Genomic DNA, 20,445 nt, shown 5'->3' on the forward strand with positions numbered 1-20,445 from the left:
TCGTAAATATCGATTCACTAAATCACCGAATAATTAATGTAATATTCTCAAACAAAATCCACTGGGAATGTGTATAATACACTTACACAGTTCACAGTTGTAATGTGGCATCAATTATTCGTTGTATAGTTTACGTGACCCACTTTAGAAATACCAATCTCATGATTCTCAACACATCACAGTCATATTTACATTCCATTGTTATCATGGTGTTCTAGCTAGTTGTGGACTTGTGGGATATTTCTTACCATCAAATAGTACATTTTACCCAATTAACAATATTCCACAAATATATAGAACTAAATTTTACGTAGGTCAACATAAAATATGTTTATGTTTCTGGCCAATTAGGAGCATCCACAACAGTGGTCTCTATATAGAGCCGTCCTTTAATTATTCATGGATCTCAAACCACTTTTAACCATTTCTTATTTATCTTTTAACTAAAAGATATCACCTACTACAACAACCCATCTCATTCATTATTATCCATAGATCACACTATTCTATTCTTCAATTTAAAAATAATAAATAAAACATTTCACTAATAGTAATTTCCTCAATTTAAAAATATAATTAATAAAACATTTCATTAATAGTAATAAAACTTCATTAAAAAATCCAAAAATGACATCACAAATATCTAAAAATTTAAAGTTACATAATTCAAATCCTAAAAATTTAAAATTGTATAATTTAAATCCTAAAAATTGAAAATTACTGCGGCAGCAGGGCCAGTATACCCAATTCACGTTGGTGGGCTTCAGTCATCTAGCCATGCACAATTTGTTGTTGCGGATTCAACCCTAACTCTAAAGGTTTGAATTTCGGGCTAGCCTAACGGAAAAATCGCTACCAATAAAATTAACATGGTAGTGAATTTGAATTTTCTAATTGGATTTATCTATTAGGAGTACTATTATATTATTAAAAATATAATATAGTTGTATATTAAATATAAAATTAAAGGTTGCTTTTATATAGTTATACTCCATATAGTATTATATACTACTAGAACTCATTAATGAATTCTTGAATTAGATGTTAAACGGAAAGGGACACTAAACAATAATTTTACCTAGGTCCAATCCAGATCAATCCTCGAGTTACGGGTCAGTGCTTTCATAAACTTCTAAATTATTTTAGCTCATCATTCAATACCTTACGTGGTTTGCTCAAAATAAATAAATAAGTAAATGAGACACGTAGCGAGCAGCCATGCACTATAAAAACAATTAATTTTGTTCAATTGTAATGCATACAAGCAATTGTTACATTACATTCGAAAAGCGTGGCATTTGCTTGATATTTAAAATTATGACTGATTTGTTTGATGAGTAAAATACGATATACTCATACTGTCGTGCATAAAATATAAGTGTAGTCAAAGCCCACAGGTTAATTTATCTTATCCTTAATTTATGGTCAGAACATGTCATTTTTTGTTGGCTTATGGATTGAATAATTATAATTGGCTTTTTAAAGAGTATAGTTGTTTGTAGTAACTTGTAAGTTTAGATGTCGTTACGCCTTGAAATATGTTCCTTTATAATAGAAGCATTTATTTTGAGCATGAAAATTAAAAATAATGTGTTAAATGATGGTAAATACAATGTTACTTTTTATCAAAAATAAAAATAACTTATCTTAGAACTTATATAGAAAAACTATTCAGTTAATAAAGAACGGAGAGAGTACCATTTTAAAGTTACGAATTATATTTCAGATTGCTTGCTTTGTTAGCTGATTTGATTTGTTAGATTAGGTCTCCCTTGATTTTTGCTGAGATTTTATGCACATGTGCTGACAATTTTTAATATGATGAAAATCTGATACAAACACTCACGAAGTTAGTTGGATCGGTTTAGATTCGGCTCATCCGTTTAGCAATAAAATTATTATTTTTATAATTTAAAAAATTTATATTTTAATTTTATTATTTAGATTTAATTTGTGATAAACTTTTAATCATATTATAACATCTTTTAATCTTATAATATCAGATTTTATCATGCAATATCAAGTTTTAATAGTAATATATTATTTTAAGGTCGTTATTGTATTATGTCAAGTTAAATTATATCGTAGCGTATTAATGGTGGGGCTATCAATTTTTGACAAGCTATAAAAATCCTATACAAACACGCATGAAATTAATAGGTTGTGATCCAATAAAAATCCTATAATTTCAAGTCGAATTAGGATTTAACCTTATTGAATTGGACTGATATCGGACTAACCTAGTAAGAATACGAAAATTCTACCCAATAAGAATATGAGGAATCTGAAAAGAACACGCACATAGTAATGTTAACTAGAGTGTTATTAGAAGAAAAATAGTACTCCGACATACAAATAATACGAAAATTCTATCCAATAAGAATATGAGGAATCTGAAAATAACACGCACATAGTAATATTAACTGGAGTGTTATTAGAAGAAAAATAGTACCCCGAAATACAAATATTCATTGTTACTACAAATTAAAGATTTCCACATTGTCACACAAACCAATAGATTGATTGCTGCTTAATTTAGTATTCTTACGAGAGGTGACTGATTGGGAATATAGAAAAATACAATAATGAACTCATATGTTCGATTTGTTGATACGTGTTCGATTTGTTGATTATGTGTTCAATTTTTGGATTTCCAGGAGGTGTGCGGAAATGTGTGTGTATTTGTGGCGTTCGGTTGGCGGCAACCGCGAGGTGGTGATGACTGATGAGAGAATGGAGAGGCGTCGGGTGTTTAATTCTTGAATTTGGGCAGACAAAAGGAACCGCAATTAACTAAAATTTCATTCACAATTTATTAATTAAACCAACAAATTAACATTGAAAGTTTTTAGTTATATTCAATTAATTTAATAAAAATGATAGTAAAAATAAAATCACTACCAGTTCACTATATTTTGCGATTGACACGGATTTTGAAAATGTAAATAAATATTATTAAAAAAACTAGTGAAATGTGGATCTTACGTAAGTATTAATTAAAATAAAATAAAAATGAAATGATAGACGGCTTATAATGATAAAATGAATAAATAAAATGAATTATAATAATCGTGAAATACATTTTTTATAGTTTAATCTATAAAATAACAAACATTTTAATATGAATTAGTAAAAATAAAATGAATTATAATAATAAACAACTCATAATGATAAAATGAGACACTAAATGATAGACCAAATATCACTATTAGAAATAAAAATACATTTTTTATAGTTTAATCTATAAAATAACAAACATTTTAATATGTAAGTCTTGGTTTTAATATTGTTGAATATTACCTCCCAATCAACAATATGAAAAATCAATACCAACTTTATTTATTTATATACTATTAGAGCGGTCGCTGCCATAGCAGGCGGCAGACGTATTCAAATCCCATGATTTTAGCTTCAATTATTTGAATCATCAATCGTGTCTTCTAGTCGATCTTTTATAATTGTCATTCTTATTGATTTAATGTATACCGATGGAGGTATGTTGATATTTCTTGTGTTTAGAAATGAATCACTTTTCGTAAATATATACGCATCAGTTATTATGAGTACTATTTTCTTATCTTCATGAGTTTGTGAGTCTACTCATGGAGTGTTTATTTATCATAAGCCTTCTGCGATTATATGGAATTCACGATTAATTTACTATAAATGAATTAAACATTTGCCGCATCAAGAATTTGAATTTAAATAAATGTCGTATGTACTAATGTACATATTGGGGGTGTTCAGTTTGCAAGATTGTATCCGGAATTAAATTTGTAATGTGCTTGGTTCATGAGATTCAACCTCATAACTCAATCCTAGATGCATAATCTTGAAATAATTAGTTATAGCTAACCCCTATGACTAAAATAATCTCACAACTCAATCATAGATTATATCTTGGTATTATTTTTTATCTTAGAAACCGAATACTACCATTGGATACTAAAGAGGACGGGATTCAACATACTCCCTACTATATATAGGACATATCAAAATGACTTAATTAACGTGAAATGAAAGAGAGTAGATTCGTGAATTTATACACACACCAATCAAATACATAGATAATTGTATTTATGTGGACCTGAGTGTATATAGGATTGATAATCAATTAATCATTATATTTTAGTTATTTGTAAAGGCTATTAGTAAATCATTTATGACAATGCTAATAATCTACTCCCTTTCTCACTTATTAATTGGCACAAATATCCTCTTTTGTCTAAGTACTCTTATAATCTTAATTTTTATTACTTTTGCTACACATTCTTAAACTCATAACACTCGCATTTTATTATAAAAAATTTAATATAAGATATTGTTTGATTGATATGATTCCTTACCATATGATTATCATATGAGATCATTTTAATTAAAAGCAAATCGAACCTCTTCTAAAAATATATTCTACTAACTTTTTTTACTACCTTCCACCATATTTTTTAAAATTCGAGAATGGTACTACTAATGAGGTTAGAAGAAGTAATTAAATAAGAACCCCTCCAATTAACATAATCGTAATATTTTTATAGTGCACAAAATGAAGTTAATATTTTCACCAATCCACAGCACCGAAGAAGAAAAAAAAAGTAGGCAGAGTAGAATTAAGTAAATCTTTGAGGATAATAATGTTTGACAGGAGTAAAAAGATAGACGGCACATCGGCAGCAGAATAAACATACGTATTAATACCATAACTCTCCCGCATAATCTTGCACTTGTTCATAATTTATTCTCTAATAGCTTCTATAAGAATTCACAAACAGGAGGCGTAAATTCGGCTGATAAAGTTCGCCGGTGGCGGCGAAGCGGCTGTGTGAATTAGGAGTTGTGGTTGTATGGCGGTGGAGTACCGATGTTGCGAGGCGGGCTTCTTCATTCGCATTGCGGTTGTGGCTTTTCTGGTGCTCTTTGCAGGCCTCATGTCCGGCCTCACTTTGGGCCTCATGTCTCTCAGCTTAGTCGACCTTGAAGTTCTCGCCAAGTCCGGCACTCCCAAGGATCGATACCATGCTGGTTTGCCTTTTTTTCTTCCTTATTTATTTGTATAAAATTGTTTTTGGTTGATCCAAGCGCGGCTGCTTAGTTTGATGTTGTTTATTTAATTATAAGTTGGAGTTTATGATCAATTTCGTCTTTGGGGATTGATGATTGAGTTCTGCCATAAATTTAGGTATCCACCGTTTAACCTATTTCCGATGAAGGAAAAATTAGTCTGATTAGGCTGTTGTGTGGAGATTAATTGCGTTTCTTCGTTATTGGCAAAATTAGTCTGATTAGGCTGTTCTGATCTGCTTATGCATACTAGTCCTAGATACACTATTTGCATGATGGATGAATGCTCCTCCCTTCTGTAGTTTTAAATATCAATATTTGGATGTGACCAGATTTTAACTGCTGATATTATTAGTAAATATTTGGCGAGCTTGAAATGTTTGGTGTTTCTCGTATTCATACCTGCTCCGACGGTTGCTTTGCTTTTGTTGGTCTGGATTCGTAATTCTGTTTAAAATATGTAACTCACTTTGTAGAAAAGATATTGCCCGTTGTTAAGAATCAGCATTTGTTGCTTTGCACACTGCTTATCTGCAATGCTGCTGCTATGGAGGTAATGATAAGTTCAGGTGTTACACTTTCAAAAGCTAGTTAGTTATTGCAAAGTTTATTTTAAAGTGCTGGATACTTTACCTTGCAGGCTCTTCCTATTTTCCTTGACAGTCTCATCTCAGCTTGGGGGGCAATCCTGATATCCGTGACATTGATACTTCTGTTTGGTGAGGTAAAGAATTCCTTGACAACTCCTTATTATACAACTTTGCTTTCCTTACAATTTATGTTGCCCACTCTGTCCACTCACGGAGACAGATGAAGAATGACATCAAATCTTAGTGAATAGCTTCTATATAGTATTTCCTCTCCAGTTCCTCAAAAATTGTATCCCCTTGCACGTGATTTCATCTTACTACTTTTGAGTGTTGCAAAGTGTATGAAATCACAGAATATACAAACTTGAAGTTGGATTGTCATTCATATTATATGAACCATAACAAAAGGCTGAATGTAAAGCATTTTATAGATTTCTGTACATGTGATAAAACATAGTATATCTAATTATAGTTTGTGTGGTGATATAATTGTTCATTACCCCAAGGAATTGAAAGCTTGCAACTATCATTACATAGCTCAAATGTCGACATGGAATATAAGGCTGGTGCTTGCAACTCCCATAATCATTTGATGGTCAAGCTCAGTCGTGATAGAAACACATCTCTAGCCTTTTGTCTTTGCACCATTTTTAGCATGTTGACAAACAAAACTCACTTGAAGGAGCATTTGAATATAAATCTAAGTAGCTACATGTCATGTGGAAATTGGAAGTAAGGACCAAATGATTATCTGCTAGATCGATATGAAATAAGATATGTTGTATTTTCAGATCATCCCACAGTCCATTTGTTCCAGACATGGGCTAGCTATTGGTGCGACTGTGGCCCCAGTGGTTCGTGTCCTTGTCTGGATCTGTTTTCCAGTTGCATATCCCATTAGCAAGGTACAGTTATGTATATTGCTCATTCAAATTTGGCTGGTGTCATTAACACTTTTCATGCATTATCTGTCTAACTTCCAGTTGTTGGATTCACTACTTGGCCATGGACATAGAGCTCTATTTCGACGTGCTGAGTTGAAAACCCTTGTTAATTTACATGGAAATGAGGTACAGGAAAAAAAAAATGGTTGGTTTCCATATGATTATCTTGGTCTTTTGTTTTCTTGTCTTTTTCTGCAGATGCTCTGTTTATACAATTTTAGTAAATTTATTTTGCTGTTTTTCGGTATTGCTGTTTAATTCTATGATATCTTGGAAAAGCTCTGATGTACACCGTGACTCCACTAGCTGCTTATATGCAGGCTGGAAAAGGTGGAGAGCTCACACATGATGAAACGACCATCATTGCAGGGGCATTGGAACTCGGCGACAAAACAGCAAGTGACGCAATGACGCCAATATCTGAAATTTTTGCTATTGATATTAATGCTAAGCTCGACAGGTTCTTTCAGCAGCTTTAGTAGTCTTTTGCCCTTATATAAATTGTAAGATGCTGAAATAGTTGTGTGTGTGTTATGGTGAAGGGATTTAATGAATGAAATTTTGGAGAAAGGACACAGCAGAGTCCCTGTCTACTACGAGCAACCTACAAATATCATTGGGCTTATTCTGGTACTTGTTTCATCTTCTGTTCAGTTCCATTAATAAACTAGTAGTTATTTATTTTTATAATCTGTGAGTTGGATACATTCTCTGTAAGGTTTATCTCAGATGGTTAATAGATCTCCAAGTTCTCTTTGAACTATCCAATTCATTGTGTTATTAATCAAGACTGTTTTCCCTTATATTTAGGTGTTAGTACTTATTATAAGCAGTTTTGCACTTTACAATCCTCAACTGCTGCAAAAGGCATTGGTGGGCTTTATATGCCTTGTCTCTGCCTAATAAGGTGTCCAGATATGATCTTACATCAGGACAACTGTATTGCGTGGAACATAATGCTAGACTATCCTAATATAATCTAATTTACTAAATTTTTTAAAGAAGCACAGGTTCCTTCCTTCAAGGTGCTATGAATTCAATTTTCCCCCTGTGGTCATATTTGCTACAAGAATTCCTGTTGGAATGAATTATCTGAATCATCTGTTTTTTTCCTAACATTGTAGGCGAAAAACTTGTTGGCAATTCATCCTGAGGATGAAGTCCCAGTGAAAAGTGTCACTATTCGCAGAATTCCAAGGTATCTTGATGCTTCAGAACATAAATGTATGTTACTGGAACTGGATATAATAGCATTAAGTAATGACACTCATTGCTATTGCTTCACCATGGTGTATTATATGCTGGCAACGGAGAAGTTGAATTCCTATTCTCTACCTGCAAACATGGAGTATTATGCATCATAATTTTCGGTGATTGGCACCTCGTGATGATACTTGTTCTTCTATTTGTTTTCCTTGTTAGGGTTCCTGAAACTATGCCATTATATGACATCTTGAATGAATTCCAGAAGGGGCATAGTCACATGGCTGTTGTTGTTGGGCAGAGTAACAAAGTTGTGGACAAGCCTCCTAGCACGGATGCTGCAGGGGGTAATTTTCTTTTGGTTTTCTGATGAAATTTCGATGTCAATAGTACATTATAATTCAACAACAGTGTTCCATGTCTGTGGATGTAGACGCAGTCAAAGATGTGAGAGTCGACATTGGTGGTTCATCGAAAAAAAATGTTAAGTCGAAGATACCTCTGCAGAAATGGAAGAGTTTACCAAACACAGGAAGCATTTCCTTCAAGGGTACACCAAGGAGCAAGAAGTGGGCAAAAAACATGTACTCTGATATCCTGCAGATAGATGAAAATCCACTCCCAATGCACCCCGGAGAGGAAGAGGCCGTCGGGATAATAACCATGGAAGATGTCATTGAAGAGCTCTTACAGGTAAGTTCAAGTATGTTGGAACTACAGATTTGTATTCACTAATTGATTGATTGGTCCCTCGGTTTCAGGAAGAGATATTCGATGAAACAGATCACCATCTCGAAGATTCGTGACATATCATATGTAAATGTTCAATGTAAAGTGTGTTGTGTATGATAATAGGTAGTGGAACAAGTTTTGGTTCCATGATTACAGAGTACATACAATTGTTGAAGAGGAAAGTCACAGTTTCTTAGTGAGCTGTTCACATATGACTTGATAATGTGCGTGTGTTGAAAATTCATTTCATTTCTAAGTGCGTGCACATGTCTCCAAAGTTGAACGTAAAAATAAAGTTGAACGTAAAAATAAGAGTAGTGCTAAATGGCCACATTATGGCCAGCCACACAAGGTTATATTAGTAAATTGTAGTATTAATGATATATTAAAATATAAATTGTAGTCAGTGGTTAACTTAAAATGACTCATTAACCCTCCACAATACTTTGGGTCAATATATTAGAATCCCCTCTTTTAAGTTTTGAAAATTTAAATTAAAGTTATGCATTAATTACACATTTTAGAGTTTCAAAGTTAGAAATCAATACAAAATCTTTTACATTGAAGACGATAATATTTATTAACATTAGGCATTAATTAGCTATTAGAGTAATTCGTTTCCTAAATATAATCATCATTTAATACAAGAGGTGGCGTATAGTTCTTTTTCATAGGCATATTTCATTTTATTACTACAATTATGTATATTCATGGAGATTTACTCATATAAAAACAATCAACTTAATCAAATATTAATGATATTAGAATTTCTTTTAATAATTCATTAACTGTTCTATTTATCTTGTGATATTATATCTTAATCACATAAAATAATTATTTAATCAAATACTAATGTCGATAAAAAAAATTACCAATCAAATAATTGAATGAAAATAATTCATTACTTTATATATCTATGTTTTGATAGTATTAAATTTGACCACAATAAAAAATTATTTAATCAAACACTAATTGATCTTCCTATTTTGTGAAATTACATGTTAAGAGCATATAAAATTATGTAGTAAAACACTTATTTCATTAGATTTTTTTTTGCAAATCAAATAGTTGGATAAAAATAATTATTTGATCTATCTATTTTTATGATATTAGATCTTAAACACTCTAAAAGATTTGTTTAATCATACACTAATGTCATTATAATTTATTATACAAATCAAATAGTTGGATGCGAACAATTAACTCATTGTAATTAAGATTTTTCATTCTTAATAATATATTGTTTACTATGCTACAAAATTAAATCATTACCTTTTATATAATATGTTTAGATGTAATTGAGCAATAAATGGGAGTCTTAGATTCAAGTGGACCTAAGTGCAATTGAATTGTTCAATGGATTCTAAGTTCAATTGAATTATTTAGTTACATCGTATAATCGAGTGAATCTAAACAGTAGAATTGTTCGATTTGGTCTACGATTCAATTGAATTGAGTAGTATTAGTATATCAATTAAAATGATTACATTTTATATACTATGTTTAGATGCAATTGGGCAATAACTATTAATTATAGATTTAAATGAACAATTCAAGTGAATATAAACACCATGGATTGTTCAATTGATTCAAAGTTCAGTTGAATTATTTGGTTTAGATCTTATAATCAATTGAATCTAAACAGTAGAATTGTATTTTTGATCGAAGATTCAATTGAGTAGTATATATGAAAAAATCTCAAGTGTATTATTTTAATCGATTACCTGTTATATATGGAGTACTATGTTTAGATGCAATTGGCCAAAGGCGATTTCAAATTCAAATGAAGAATTCAAGTGAATATAAGCACTACTGAATTATTCAATTGATTATAAGTTCAATTGAATTATCTAGTTACATCTTAATATCTTATAATCGAGTGAATCTAAACAATAGAATGGTTCAATTTGATCTAAAATTCAATTGAATTGAGTAGCATTAATAAAACTGTTTATCAATTTAATCTACTACCTTTTTATATACTACTACCATGTTTAGATGTAATTAGATAATAAATGTGATTTTCAAATTCAAATGAACAATTCAGGTGAATATAAGCACTGTTAAATTATTCAATTGATTATAAGTTCAATAGAATTATTCAGGTGAATATAACTTCAATCAAATATTTTAATTGAATAACTCAATCGAATCTAACACTAAATTAATATAATAATATTAAATTAAGTAATCAGATGCCATACTTTTTAAAATTTAACTAGATTATCAGATTGAACTTAATTTATTCAAGGATTATTTGTTACTTATTTTTATTTCTATTTTTAATTAATACTGTGTTGTATTCCACATTTTTCTTAATCAGTTGATCATTTTAAATCAATAAAATTAGATATAAAATCCAAATAAAATTAAATATAAATAAATAAAATTGAAATATTTTGATATTTTCTAAACCCGAAAGTAAAGTTGTTAGAAATCATATTTTCGGATTCATTTTCTTAGGAGTAATTTTTTATGGCAACTTTACTTTTAGTCAAACAAACAAGTGTATCAAATTATCAATTTAATCTGTTACATTTTGCATTCATTTTTAGATTAATTAGGCAATTAAGGTGAATTTAAATTCAATTAACAAATAAACTGAGAATCAGATTTTAATGTTAAAATTTGCGATGGAGTTACTGATTTTATTTACTTAAAATTGTGGATTATAGATGATAGCATGCTTCTTTAATTACAAGATTTCAATTAATTGTCTACATTTTATTGGTCCATTTATCAATACATGTATGCTGCTTCCATTAGTTGTACATTTAAATTCCTGCTCCTTTTTCGTTCGTTTATTTGTCCATTCAATTGGAAATATCTCTTGCATTCTAACCTTTAATTGCATAATTGGTCTTGCACTCCAATCGTCCCTTATACTATTAGTCGTTCATGGGAGAAGGGATGACCCTGATGGAACACTTTGGAGATCAACAAAGGGCAGTAGCAATAAAGAGCAACAAATAATAAACTCATTCTGACATTTTATCAAACATATGTTGTGCTCATGTCAATATAAATCTATTCTACTTTATCTTACAATAAATCTAACCAAAAACAGTAACAAAAATTTACAGAAAATCGAAAATACCTTCGTAGAAAACATTTAAGAAATCCATCCATATTTCACAGAAAACCAAAAATATCAACACTGGAGTCTTTCCTATCGCCCTGCATCGATTGTGAATTTCAGTCAAAACATCATCAAAATTATGTACTCTTTCTCGACAACTTATCCATCGATTCAAATTTGTCTAAAAAAATGTAATTTGGGGTTTTCTGCTACTAAACCTATTCAAATTTTGTCCAAAAAATGTAAATGTGTGACTTAGAATTACTGCACATTTCGTTTTTCAATCTCAGTCTAGCCAATTTTGCAAATTGGGGACTTTTTTTGCATATTTTTGAGGAGATGGGTGAGGGTTCCAGATATGGGAGAGGGAGGGAATGTGTTCCAGATATTTTTAGTCACAGAGTCTTGCTGCTGCATCAATTTTTTTTTTTCATATTTTTGTGGAGTTGAGAGAGAAAGGCTCCAGATTTGGGAGAGAAAAGAATGCCTAACATGATAGAAGAGAGAAAGTGCCGACGCAAACATTGCAGCAAACATGGCTCCAAAATATGGGAGAGAGAGAGAAACTAATATTGGCGGGATATGAAACGAAGAAGAGCAAGGAGCGGTAATTTCACCTCCAAATCTGTAAAGGATATAAAAGTAAAATCAATTCCTAACTAAACCGGATATTTTAAGTAAACCGGTTTTTTTGCTATAAAACCAGTTTATGGCTGGCCATAACGTGGCCACATAGCATTTCCCTAAAAATAAACTTTACCAAATTACCAATGGATGCTCACGCATTTCTAAGGATATCCTTTCCAAGTGCGACATAGACATGAGAATCACATGATACAAGTGGCTGATCCAAAACTTAAAAATCACCCACGGTGAAATTGTTACTAGCACTTAAAATTTATTACTCCGTCGGTCCTAGGAGAATAAAAGATGACATACTTTTCTTTTAATTTATCTCAATCAAGATGTTCTATTACCTAAAATAAAAATATATTTATTTATACTTTATTTGTTTCTCTCACTTTATTATTCTCTTCACTTAACGCATAAAATAAAATTGTACATAAAATTCCGCCGCCGAAGGAAGGGGTCATTATTAAAATGTCCCCTATGTCTTATTAAAATGAATTTGTTTTTTTATCACACGAGTAATACATTTTTTTAAAAAGAAATTACGTCATCTTTATTTTTCTTCATATTTGAAAAAAAAATAAATAAAAAATAAGAAAAAGAAGTAAAACGGATTATTGTTTTGATGTATAAAATGAGATAGTAAAGAAAAAAGAAAATCGTTCCTACGACACGTCATAAATCCGAACCTTCTTTATCTCCAGCCACCGATTCCACATTTAATCCAACGAACCTCTATAGTCTAGACTGCCACGTCAAGGATCCGCGTATACACATAATTAAACTCCAGCCGTCCATGGAAAGATACAGATATCAACGGTCAAGATCACAACCCCATCCCGCCATAGCAATGAAGACACCGGGAATAAATAACGCTTTGCCCTCACTTCAAATTGCAATCCCCATTTCATTTTTCCTTGCAAATCGCAAACAGCAAACCCTAGTAATGGCTCGCACAAAGCAGACCGCCCGCAAATCTACTGGTGGAAAGGCGCCGCGTAAGCAGCTGGCGACCAAAGCCGCTAGGAAATCCGCTCCGGCCACCGGCGGAGTGAAGAAGCCCCACCGCTTCCGCCCTGGCACCGTCGCTCTGCGTGAGATTCGCAAGTATCAGAAATCTACGGAGCTCTTGATCCGCAAACTTCCGTTCCAGAGACTTGTTCGCGAGATAGCGCAGGATTTCAAAACGGATCTGAGGTTCCAGAGCTCTGCCGTTGCGGCGCTTCAGGAAGCAGCCGAGGCGTACCTCGTCGGGTTGTTTGAGGATACAAATCTCTGCGCCATCCATGCGAAGAGAGTGACTATTATGCCCAAGGATATCCAGCTGGCCAGGAGAATTAGGGGTGAGAGAGCGTAGTTCTGAGTTTGACGTTAGGCTGGGAAATAGGTGGTTGCTAGTCTTTGAGGATTATTCGATTCCATCTGTACTGGAATTCTTTGTTTAATGAAAATCAACGAATGATTTTTGCTTCATTTGATTTTGTTTATGTTTTGCAATTGGCTTTTGAGTTTGATCATTTCTTTGCCCTTGGATTTACATAAACGGTGAAGCTCTAATTTGTATATTATCCTGTAAAATATTGATGCAATTTATTTTCTGGAAGAATAATGGCAAATACAAAGTGAACAATTATGTGCTTATCAAGAGTAGTTTATAGATATAATTAAAGAGAATTAGGTACTAATAGTAGAGTACTTTCTTGGTCTTATATTGACTACCTTAATTTTACTTTTGGATATCTCATTCAAAATGTCATTTTTATAGAAATGAAAATACTAGTAGTATTTATTTTATTTTATTCTTTTCTACTACTACTAGTATATGTTTACTTTATTTAAGTAGAGTTTTTTTTTCTCACATATACAGCAGCACATCCACATTTGATCGTATACTATTTTGTGGCATCATGGTCCGTGGAAGATGCTACTAAACAAATTTATTCCCAATAAGAGCAATACTTGATACAAATTGATACGAAATTTTACTCCTATAGTTTTGTGGCTTATGTGATTGACAGCACTATTGACACACCAATTTTCTTTCCATTTAATAGTAAAAGAAGAAAATAATGAATATGAGTTCATGCTCTAATTAACAGGGGTTGATCTGTAGTATGCTGGCACCGTAGCAGGGAAGAACATTTGACGAATGCCTTCTGCTTTAATAATCGGGAAAATTATTCCAGATGCTGCCTGTAAGTTAGAACAAAACAGAATCTTAGCATACACAAGACAATGCAATGATATGAAAATTTTGAGATATAAAGGATCAAGTCACTTACCGAAAGCAATCTGGCTCCCAACCAAACCTTGGTAGGCGAAGGGTATGGAAGTAGCAATCGACCAACCCCATAGACAGCCACCGCGAAGAAGTGGAGAAAGAGGCTCAAAGGGCGCGGGTTTAAACCAGAAAGTAAGGAGACAGGACCAGTTGAGAAAATGCCTCCAAGACTCAGGTAATCAAAGCAAGCCTCGCGCATTTCCTTCCTTGCTGGATCAGGTGAAGCACAGAAAACTTTGTAGAGCGCTCCAGCCAATGTGTTGATGGTAGATGAAACTGGCTGCATTAGATTCACAAATCAAATCTCTTTTTTCATGCTTCAACTCGCTTTCACTATATAAGATCAAATGAATGTTCAGCTTACCTTTCTGAGAGTGTAGAAGGATTCAAGATATTGGCAGAGTGTGGATCCATCACGCAAATTGTCAATAGGCCTAAGAAGATTGCGCAGGAGAACAATATCGGATAGGGCCACCGTCATTCCTCCACCAGTTAAAGGGTGGCGCATGTTGAATGCATCTCCCAACAAAAGCGCGCCAGGGGTGGGACGAGGATTTGCTGGCATGCTTCTGTTTGGCATGGTCCTTATGTTCCCTTTCTCGACAGCAGCAATAAATGAATCATGCAGCTGAGAAGGAACCTGTAGAAACATGATTTAAGTAGCTTATACAAGTAGTATCAAGGAATGATGAAGTTTCTAGTCTTTGAGAGAGCACTCAAGCACCTGAGGAGCCACCACAGTTTTCAGATAGTGTGCCATTTCACCGTTGGAAATGGATGGAACCTTTTTCCCAGGAACATCGACCAGGCATCGTACCTCTGTGCTGCTAATGGGATAAAACAGAATAGGCGAAGGATCCCCAAGTACAACATGTCCATGATTAGCATGTGGGAGATCACAGTTTTCCAAGATCAGACCAACAAAACACGAGGGGTTCTCCACCTGTCCGCATAAAGAGAATTCATGTTGGGAAACTTTTAGACTTGACAAAAGCAACATACAAGTTGTAGGGCGTGGAGTTTATTCACCTGAGGAGAACAGAGAGAACGCCTCAGGTTTGAAAAACATCCATCGCAAACAATGGTAAGAGGAACATAAATAGTGATCTCTTCGCCTTTCTTGGTCTTGTATTGCACACCTCTAATAGTTCCATCTTCTTCAAGCAACGACGTCACTGTGCCTTGTTCAAGCGTTACACTGCATCAGGATAATATGGACTTCAAATATATTTCTGGTGTACTAGTATTTTAAAATTACAAGGGATTTGATATTTGACTCTTCGGTAGATATCCATTTGCTCAATCTTGCATCTCCTTCAACTTTTAGGTATCAGTGAAAGTAAACACAGGAGAGAAAGTTGCAAAATTGACAATTGATGAAGTTAAAAAGTCATTCATAGAAGTGCAAATAAGTACTATATGGTCAAGTCTGCTAACTCAACATTGTCGAATTCACACATCCATATTAATCTAATATGTATGATCATTAAAGAAAGAAGTGTTATGAAAATTATACTTTGGAAGTGCTGCAGCCTTTTCTCTCATCCTCTGGATAAAACGGCCATTGTGGAAGCTTCTGCCGGAGACATCGGTGCCAAAGCTCTCCAAGGGGTAAGGTAACTTGGTGTCTTTACCGTCCTTGTAAAGAGCATATCCAAAAACTTGTTGAGCATCAATACCTTTCACACAATCTGCAGTTAAGTAACCAGAACCAATTTTAAAGAGCACACCAAGCTTTTCCAGCTGCTAACAGTTTTCGACCTAACTCTGATAGTCCGATATAGTAGTAGATATTATGGCAACAATAAATATGGGGTTGATGAAAAGATTAGAATTGGCCCAATGCTGCTGTACCTTCAAGGCCTAACTCGATCAATTTCAAATAACCACCCGGCTGGAGAAGTTCCCCAACGATGCGATCTGGCTCGGTCAAGTCTCTTTCGATGACATGAACTCGACGTCCATCCTGCAATTATAGTAGTGGAAAGATGTTAATGATAGACCAGGGTAAAATTACAACGTTTCTTTGGAGATTTAATTCATCACATGACCTAAGACCTAAGTCATTCCACTTTTTCAAGAACTATCACATGTTCACATGTCAATTTTATAGATCTACTGATGGAGTCGGTGGATGGCATGATTTTCCGAATAATACAAATAAAGCATATCAACAGTAAACGCTAAACACATAAATATTTAGAGTAAGTTCCTCAGGCATAATCTTAAAAATTGGAAAAAGGCCAATTAGTCATAGTTAATTTAAGGAATTAAACGTTGAATTCTTCAACTAGCAACTAAGGTTTGTAGGAGACTGGACTATCATGCTAAAAAATCATGTAGTCGCCCGTCTATATCAATCATTATTTTCTTAGTTTCCTTGCACTCCATTTATTGCCAAATTCAGACTCATTTTACTATATCCAACTACGCATCAATCCTATTCCTTCAAAGATAGAAACCAACAAATGTTAGATATGTACTTGTGCCAGTCTGGAAAATATGGTGATAAATCGATTTCTTGAAGGGAAGGAATCAAACATGAAGCTCAGAAGTTAATGACAGGTTAAAGACCTATTCTCCACACAATTTTCCAGCAAACAATCATGCCGATTCCAGTATTTATTTGAACATAACATTTTTATCAGCGCCTAAGCATTAAGCAATAGAAAATAAGATAGGAAATGATTCAAATCATCAGCTCCACCCTAATATAATAAAGTTAAACACTAATCTCTAGCAATAATTAGTGTTTATGCGCAGACTCTACAGACGTAGCCTGAATAATATCATACAGATGCAATAGTTTCAATAAGGCTTGATGAAATATAGTGAATGTAAGCAAGATTATACCAAAATTTGGATGGTGGAAAAAAGAAGAAGCGTTATATAATTGTGAAGAAATTAAAATACTCCCCTACCTTGCCAAGGGTATAAGCCAGCGCCGCCCCCGCAACACCAGCACCGACAATGATAATGTCCGGGTCGCCGCCGCTCTCCTGCCGCATTCGCTCGGCTACAGCGGCGGAAGTCTTAATGCATCCATCTTTTCCGGCTACATCCCGCCTTATCTTCCGGCGCAAGTTGTAGAGCAAAGCGAATCCGAACAACGAAGCGGCGAAGCATCCAAAAATATACTGACCTATCATCGCCATTGTTAACGATTAAAACCGCCACGAATTGCTTCCTCTTTTAGTCTTTTTTAACTTGGTTTTGGAGTTGTTAAGAAATGGTGCCCCTATAAATAGGAAACAATGAATTGGCTCCAAGGCAACACGGAGAGCGTGACTTAGTTAATTTTAAAATAAATATATATTCTTTTTTCTTTATTTCAGTTCAGAAATTATTTAATACGGTTGCGCTACCGTCGTTAGAATTAGTTGCGCCCATTTAATTTAAAACCGACTCATAACCATCTCTGGTGATTGCATGAGTTACGTGGCAGAATACTACTGGCGCCACGTGGTGCTATGTTTCATTTGGCAACTTGGACTTTTCTCTTCTTTCATAATTTGTTGGATGAATTAATAAGATGGCCTTCAATTTGTTAATGAGTGCAATTTTCTTCTTCTTCAAGAGTCAAGAGATATGCATAAATCAAGAATTATTGTCACAATTATTTGGTGCTAACATGCAACAACGAGTTACACCAATTAAAAACTAAAAACAACATAAACTAAACATAATTAAAATAGATGAATTTGTATATGTGATAATTTGATTGCTTAAAAATGAAGGAAATTATTAGGACCTCCGTAGTTATGAAGCGCTAACTATATGATGTCGATTGGGCATAGTTCACATGTTTACATTAATTAAAAGGTTTGCTGTGTTTTCAAAAATAAAGAGTGGTTTATTGTGATCGGTTTACAATTGTTTTGATTGGGACCCACTCTACCTCATTAACTACTCCATATTTTAACGTGCATATACAAATTGCGTTTTCTTATAAATACTGCTATATATACAATTATCGACGTGTTTTGAAAGAGTTGGTGAGTTAAGTTTGCTAGTATAGTACTGTTACTTGGCTAATCATTATAATGAGCTGCATGGTGCATAATATCATAGCACAAGTACACAAAAAATGTATAATCATAATGGAGTACATATTGCAAGTATCATCGATACACAAACCTAGTTGAGGTGCTAGGGTTCCGGAACGTGTATAAGAAAAGATTATTCTTCTTAATTTCTTAATGAATTATGACCTATAAAATGATCCTATTATTTATAGGATCGACCATGCTTGATTCAACTTTACGACCTGAGAAAGAATAAAGAAGAACACCTGAGAAGATAATAATCAGTCTATCTAACTAATAAATTAGTTTAACACTCACTATTATACAATGTACAAAATAAATTAGTTTAACACTCAGTATTTATGATCACGGTGTGAAACATCATTCCAACTCCGAACACGAAAATATATTAACATTCAGAAAAAGGTTATCAAATTTATTCACATGAATATATTCAACTAAGATATTGTCAGAATAATTATAAAATTACATTTAATTCGATATACGTAAATATTTTACAAAAATAACTGAATATAAAGTTGTAAGATATTTTTTAAAAGATAGAAAATGATTAACTTTAATTTGCTACAAAATAACGTGTCTCTTGCATTTGATGAGTATAGTACTATTAAGCGTACATATTCATACATGCATACAGAAGTTAAACTAATTAAATCAAAATTTGAAGTTAGCCATTCATTAAAATCGCAATGTCCCTAAAATCAAACTTAATAACAGTTTACGTATCAGTCACTGCAACAAATTAAATTGATCCTTACTTTCTAAAAAGACTCAGCCTTATAATTAGCTATAGACATATCACGTACGCATTCATTAAATTCATCAAATTTAGTTGATCAATATTGCCTTCTAAAAAGACTCAGCCTTAGCCTTAGGAATAGACTGTACACACATGCATTCATTAAATATCGAGTATGTTTTTTTTTTCCTTATATTTTTCCATTTTTTTCTTTTAAAGATGCCCGGCAATGATTTTGTATGGTGACTTGAATCTCCAATTATATTTATTAGTCGCAGGGAAAGCTTCTCACCAGTAAAATTGAGCTTCATTATTAATTATCTTTATTATTGTTTGTATGGTGAAATCAAAATTTCTCACTAAGCTCGTTTATTACTTTACTTCTTTTGAATGATAAGAATCATCCGGTGGTAAGTACACTACTTCATCCGTCCCTGAAAAAGTATGAACATTTAGTTTGACACGTGTTTTAATATGTAATTGATAAAGTAAGAGAGAGATAAATGATAATGTAAGTAGTGTAAGTACTGGAGAGTGAACTCTACATCATTAATAATGTGAAGATATAAGTTGTAAATAAAATGATGTGTAGGGATAATGTTTGTTTAACTGTTCCGAAATTAGAAAATTCATGCCTTTCAAGACAGACTAATAAGAAAATAATTCATTACTACTTTTCAGGGATGGAGGAGTATAACTTTGACAGGGACGAAAGGTTCTAGGTAAAATTAACCTTTCTTATTGTAGAAACCAAGAACTATTTTAGCCATTAGATAATAAAAATTTATGATGAGTGTACACCTAAATCTGAATTCTAAAGGGAGTGATTTTTTTTAAGTTTCAATATAGTTGGTTTTTTATTCTTTATATATTCCTTCTCTCTCGCATTACAATTATCATCAAATTCCCTATGATGCTTGTGTTTTAGGATTCAATTATCTCCGAATTCAGTTTCATCAGATTTTACGATCATTAATTGGGAAGCCCTATTTAGGTCATAAATAACAAAAATGGCCCATTTGTAAAATTATTGGGTTTTATCTTATTGTATGGCACGAGTATGTTTGGCCCTTTGCTTAGTAATACTACCTCTGTCCCTGAAAATTTGATACAGTTTACTATTTCGTTCCGTCCCTGAAAATT

The 20,445-nt window shown here is 33.0% G+C and overlaps 3 protein-coding genes across 3 annotated transcripts; 2 read left to right on the forward strand and 1 right to left on the reverse strand.

The window, feature by feature from the left end:
• Positions 1 to 4,705: 4,705 nt before the first annotated feature.
• Positions 4,706 to 8,750, forward strand: LOC125185587 (DUF21 domain-containing protein At2g14520-like). The gene is made up of 11 exons (XM_048082148.1): positions 4,706 to 5,019; positions 5,535 to 5,611; positions 5,699 to 5,782; positions 6,440 to 6,553; positions 6,632 to 6,718; positions 6,913 to 7,052; positions 7,135 to 7,222; positions 7,717 to 7,790; positions 8,015 to 8,142; positions 8,229 to 8,488; positions 8,557 to 8,750. Exons 1-11 carry the CDS (start codon positions 4,842 to 4,844, stop codon positions 8,599 to 8,601), a joined length of 1,275 nt encoding a protein of 424 aa, XP_047938105.1. The 5' UTR covers positions 4,706 to 4,841; the 3' UTR covers positions 8,602 to 8,750.
• A 4,375-nt stretch (positions 8,751 to 13,125) lies between these two features.
• LOC125185588 (histone H3.2) lies at positions 13,126 to 13,709 on the forward strand. Its single transcript, XM_048082149.1, has one exon. The coding sequence runs from the start codon at positions 13,183 to 13,185 to the stop codon at positions 13,591 to 13,593; it is 411 nt and encodes a 136-aa protein (XP_047938106.1). The 5' UTR covers positions 13,126 to 13,182; the 3' UTR covers positions 13,594 to 13,709.
• Positions 13,710 to 14,158: 449 nt separating this feature from the next.
• Positions 14,159 to 17,755, reverse strand: LOC125217814 (squalene monooxygenase SE1-like). The gene is made up of 8 exons (XM_048119352.1): positions 17,439 to 17,755; positions 16,372 to 16,483; positions 16,034 to 16,208; positions 15,547 to 15,715; positions 15,242 to 15,460; positions 14,882 to 15,157; positions 14,519 to 14,797; positions 14,159 to 14,429 (listed from the first exon to the last, which is right to left on the reverse strand). Exons 1-8 carry the CDS (start codon positions 17,670 to 17,672, stop codon positions 14,325 to 14,327), a joined length of 1,569 nt encoding a protein of 522 aa, XP_047975309.1. The 5' UTR covers positions 17,673 to 17,755; the 3' UTR covers positions 14,159 to 14,324.
• Positions 17,756 to 20,445: the final 2,690 nt, after the last annotated feature.

This window comes from Salvia hispanica, chromosome 4 (genome assembly GCF_023119035.1).
Source record: "Salvia hispanica cultivar TCC Black 2014 chromosome 4, UniMelb_Shisp_WGS_1.0, whole genome shotgun sequence".
Lineage (NCBI taxonomy): Eukaryota > Viridiplantae > Streptophyta > Magnoliopsida > Lamiales > Lamiaceae > Salvia > Salvia hispanica.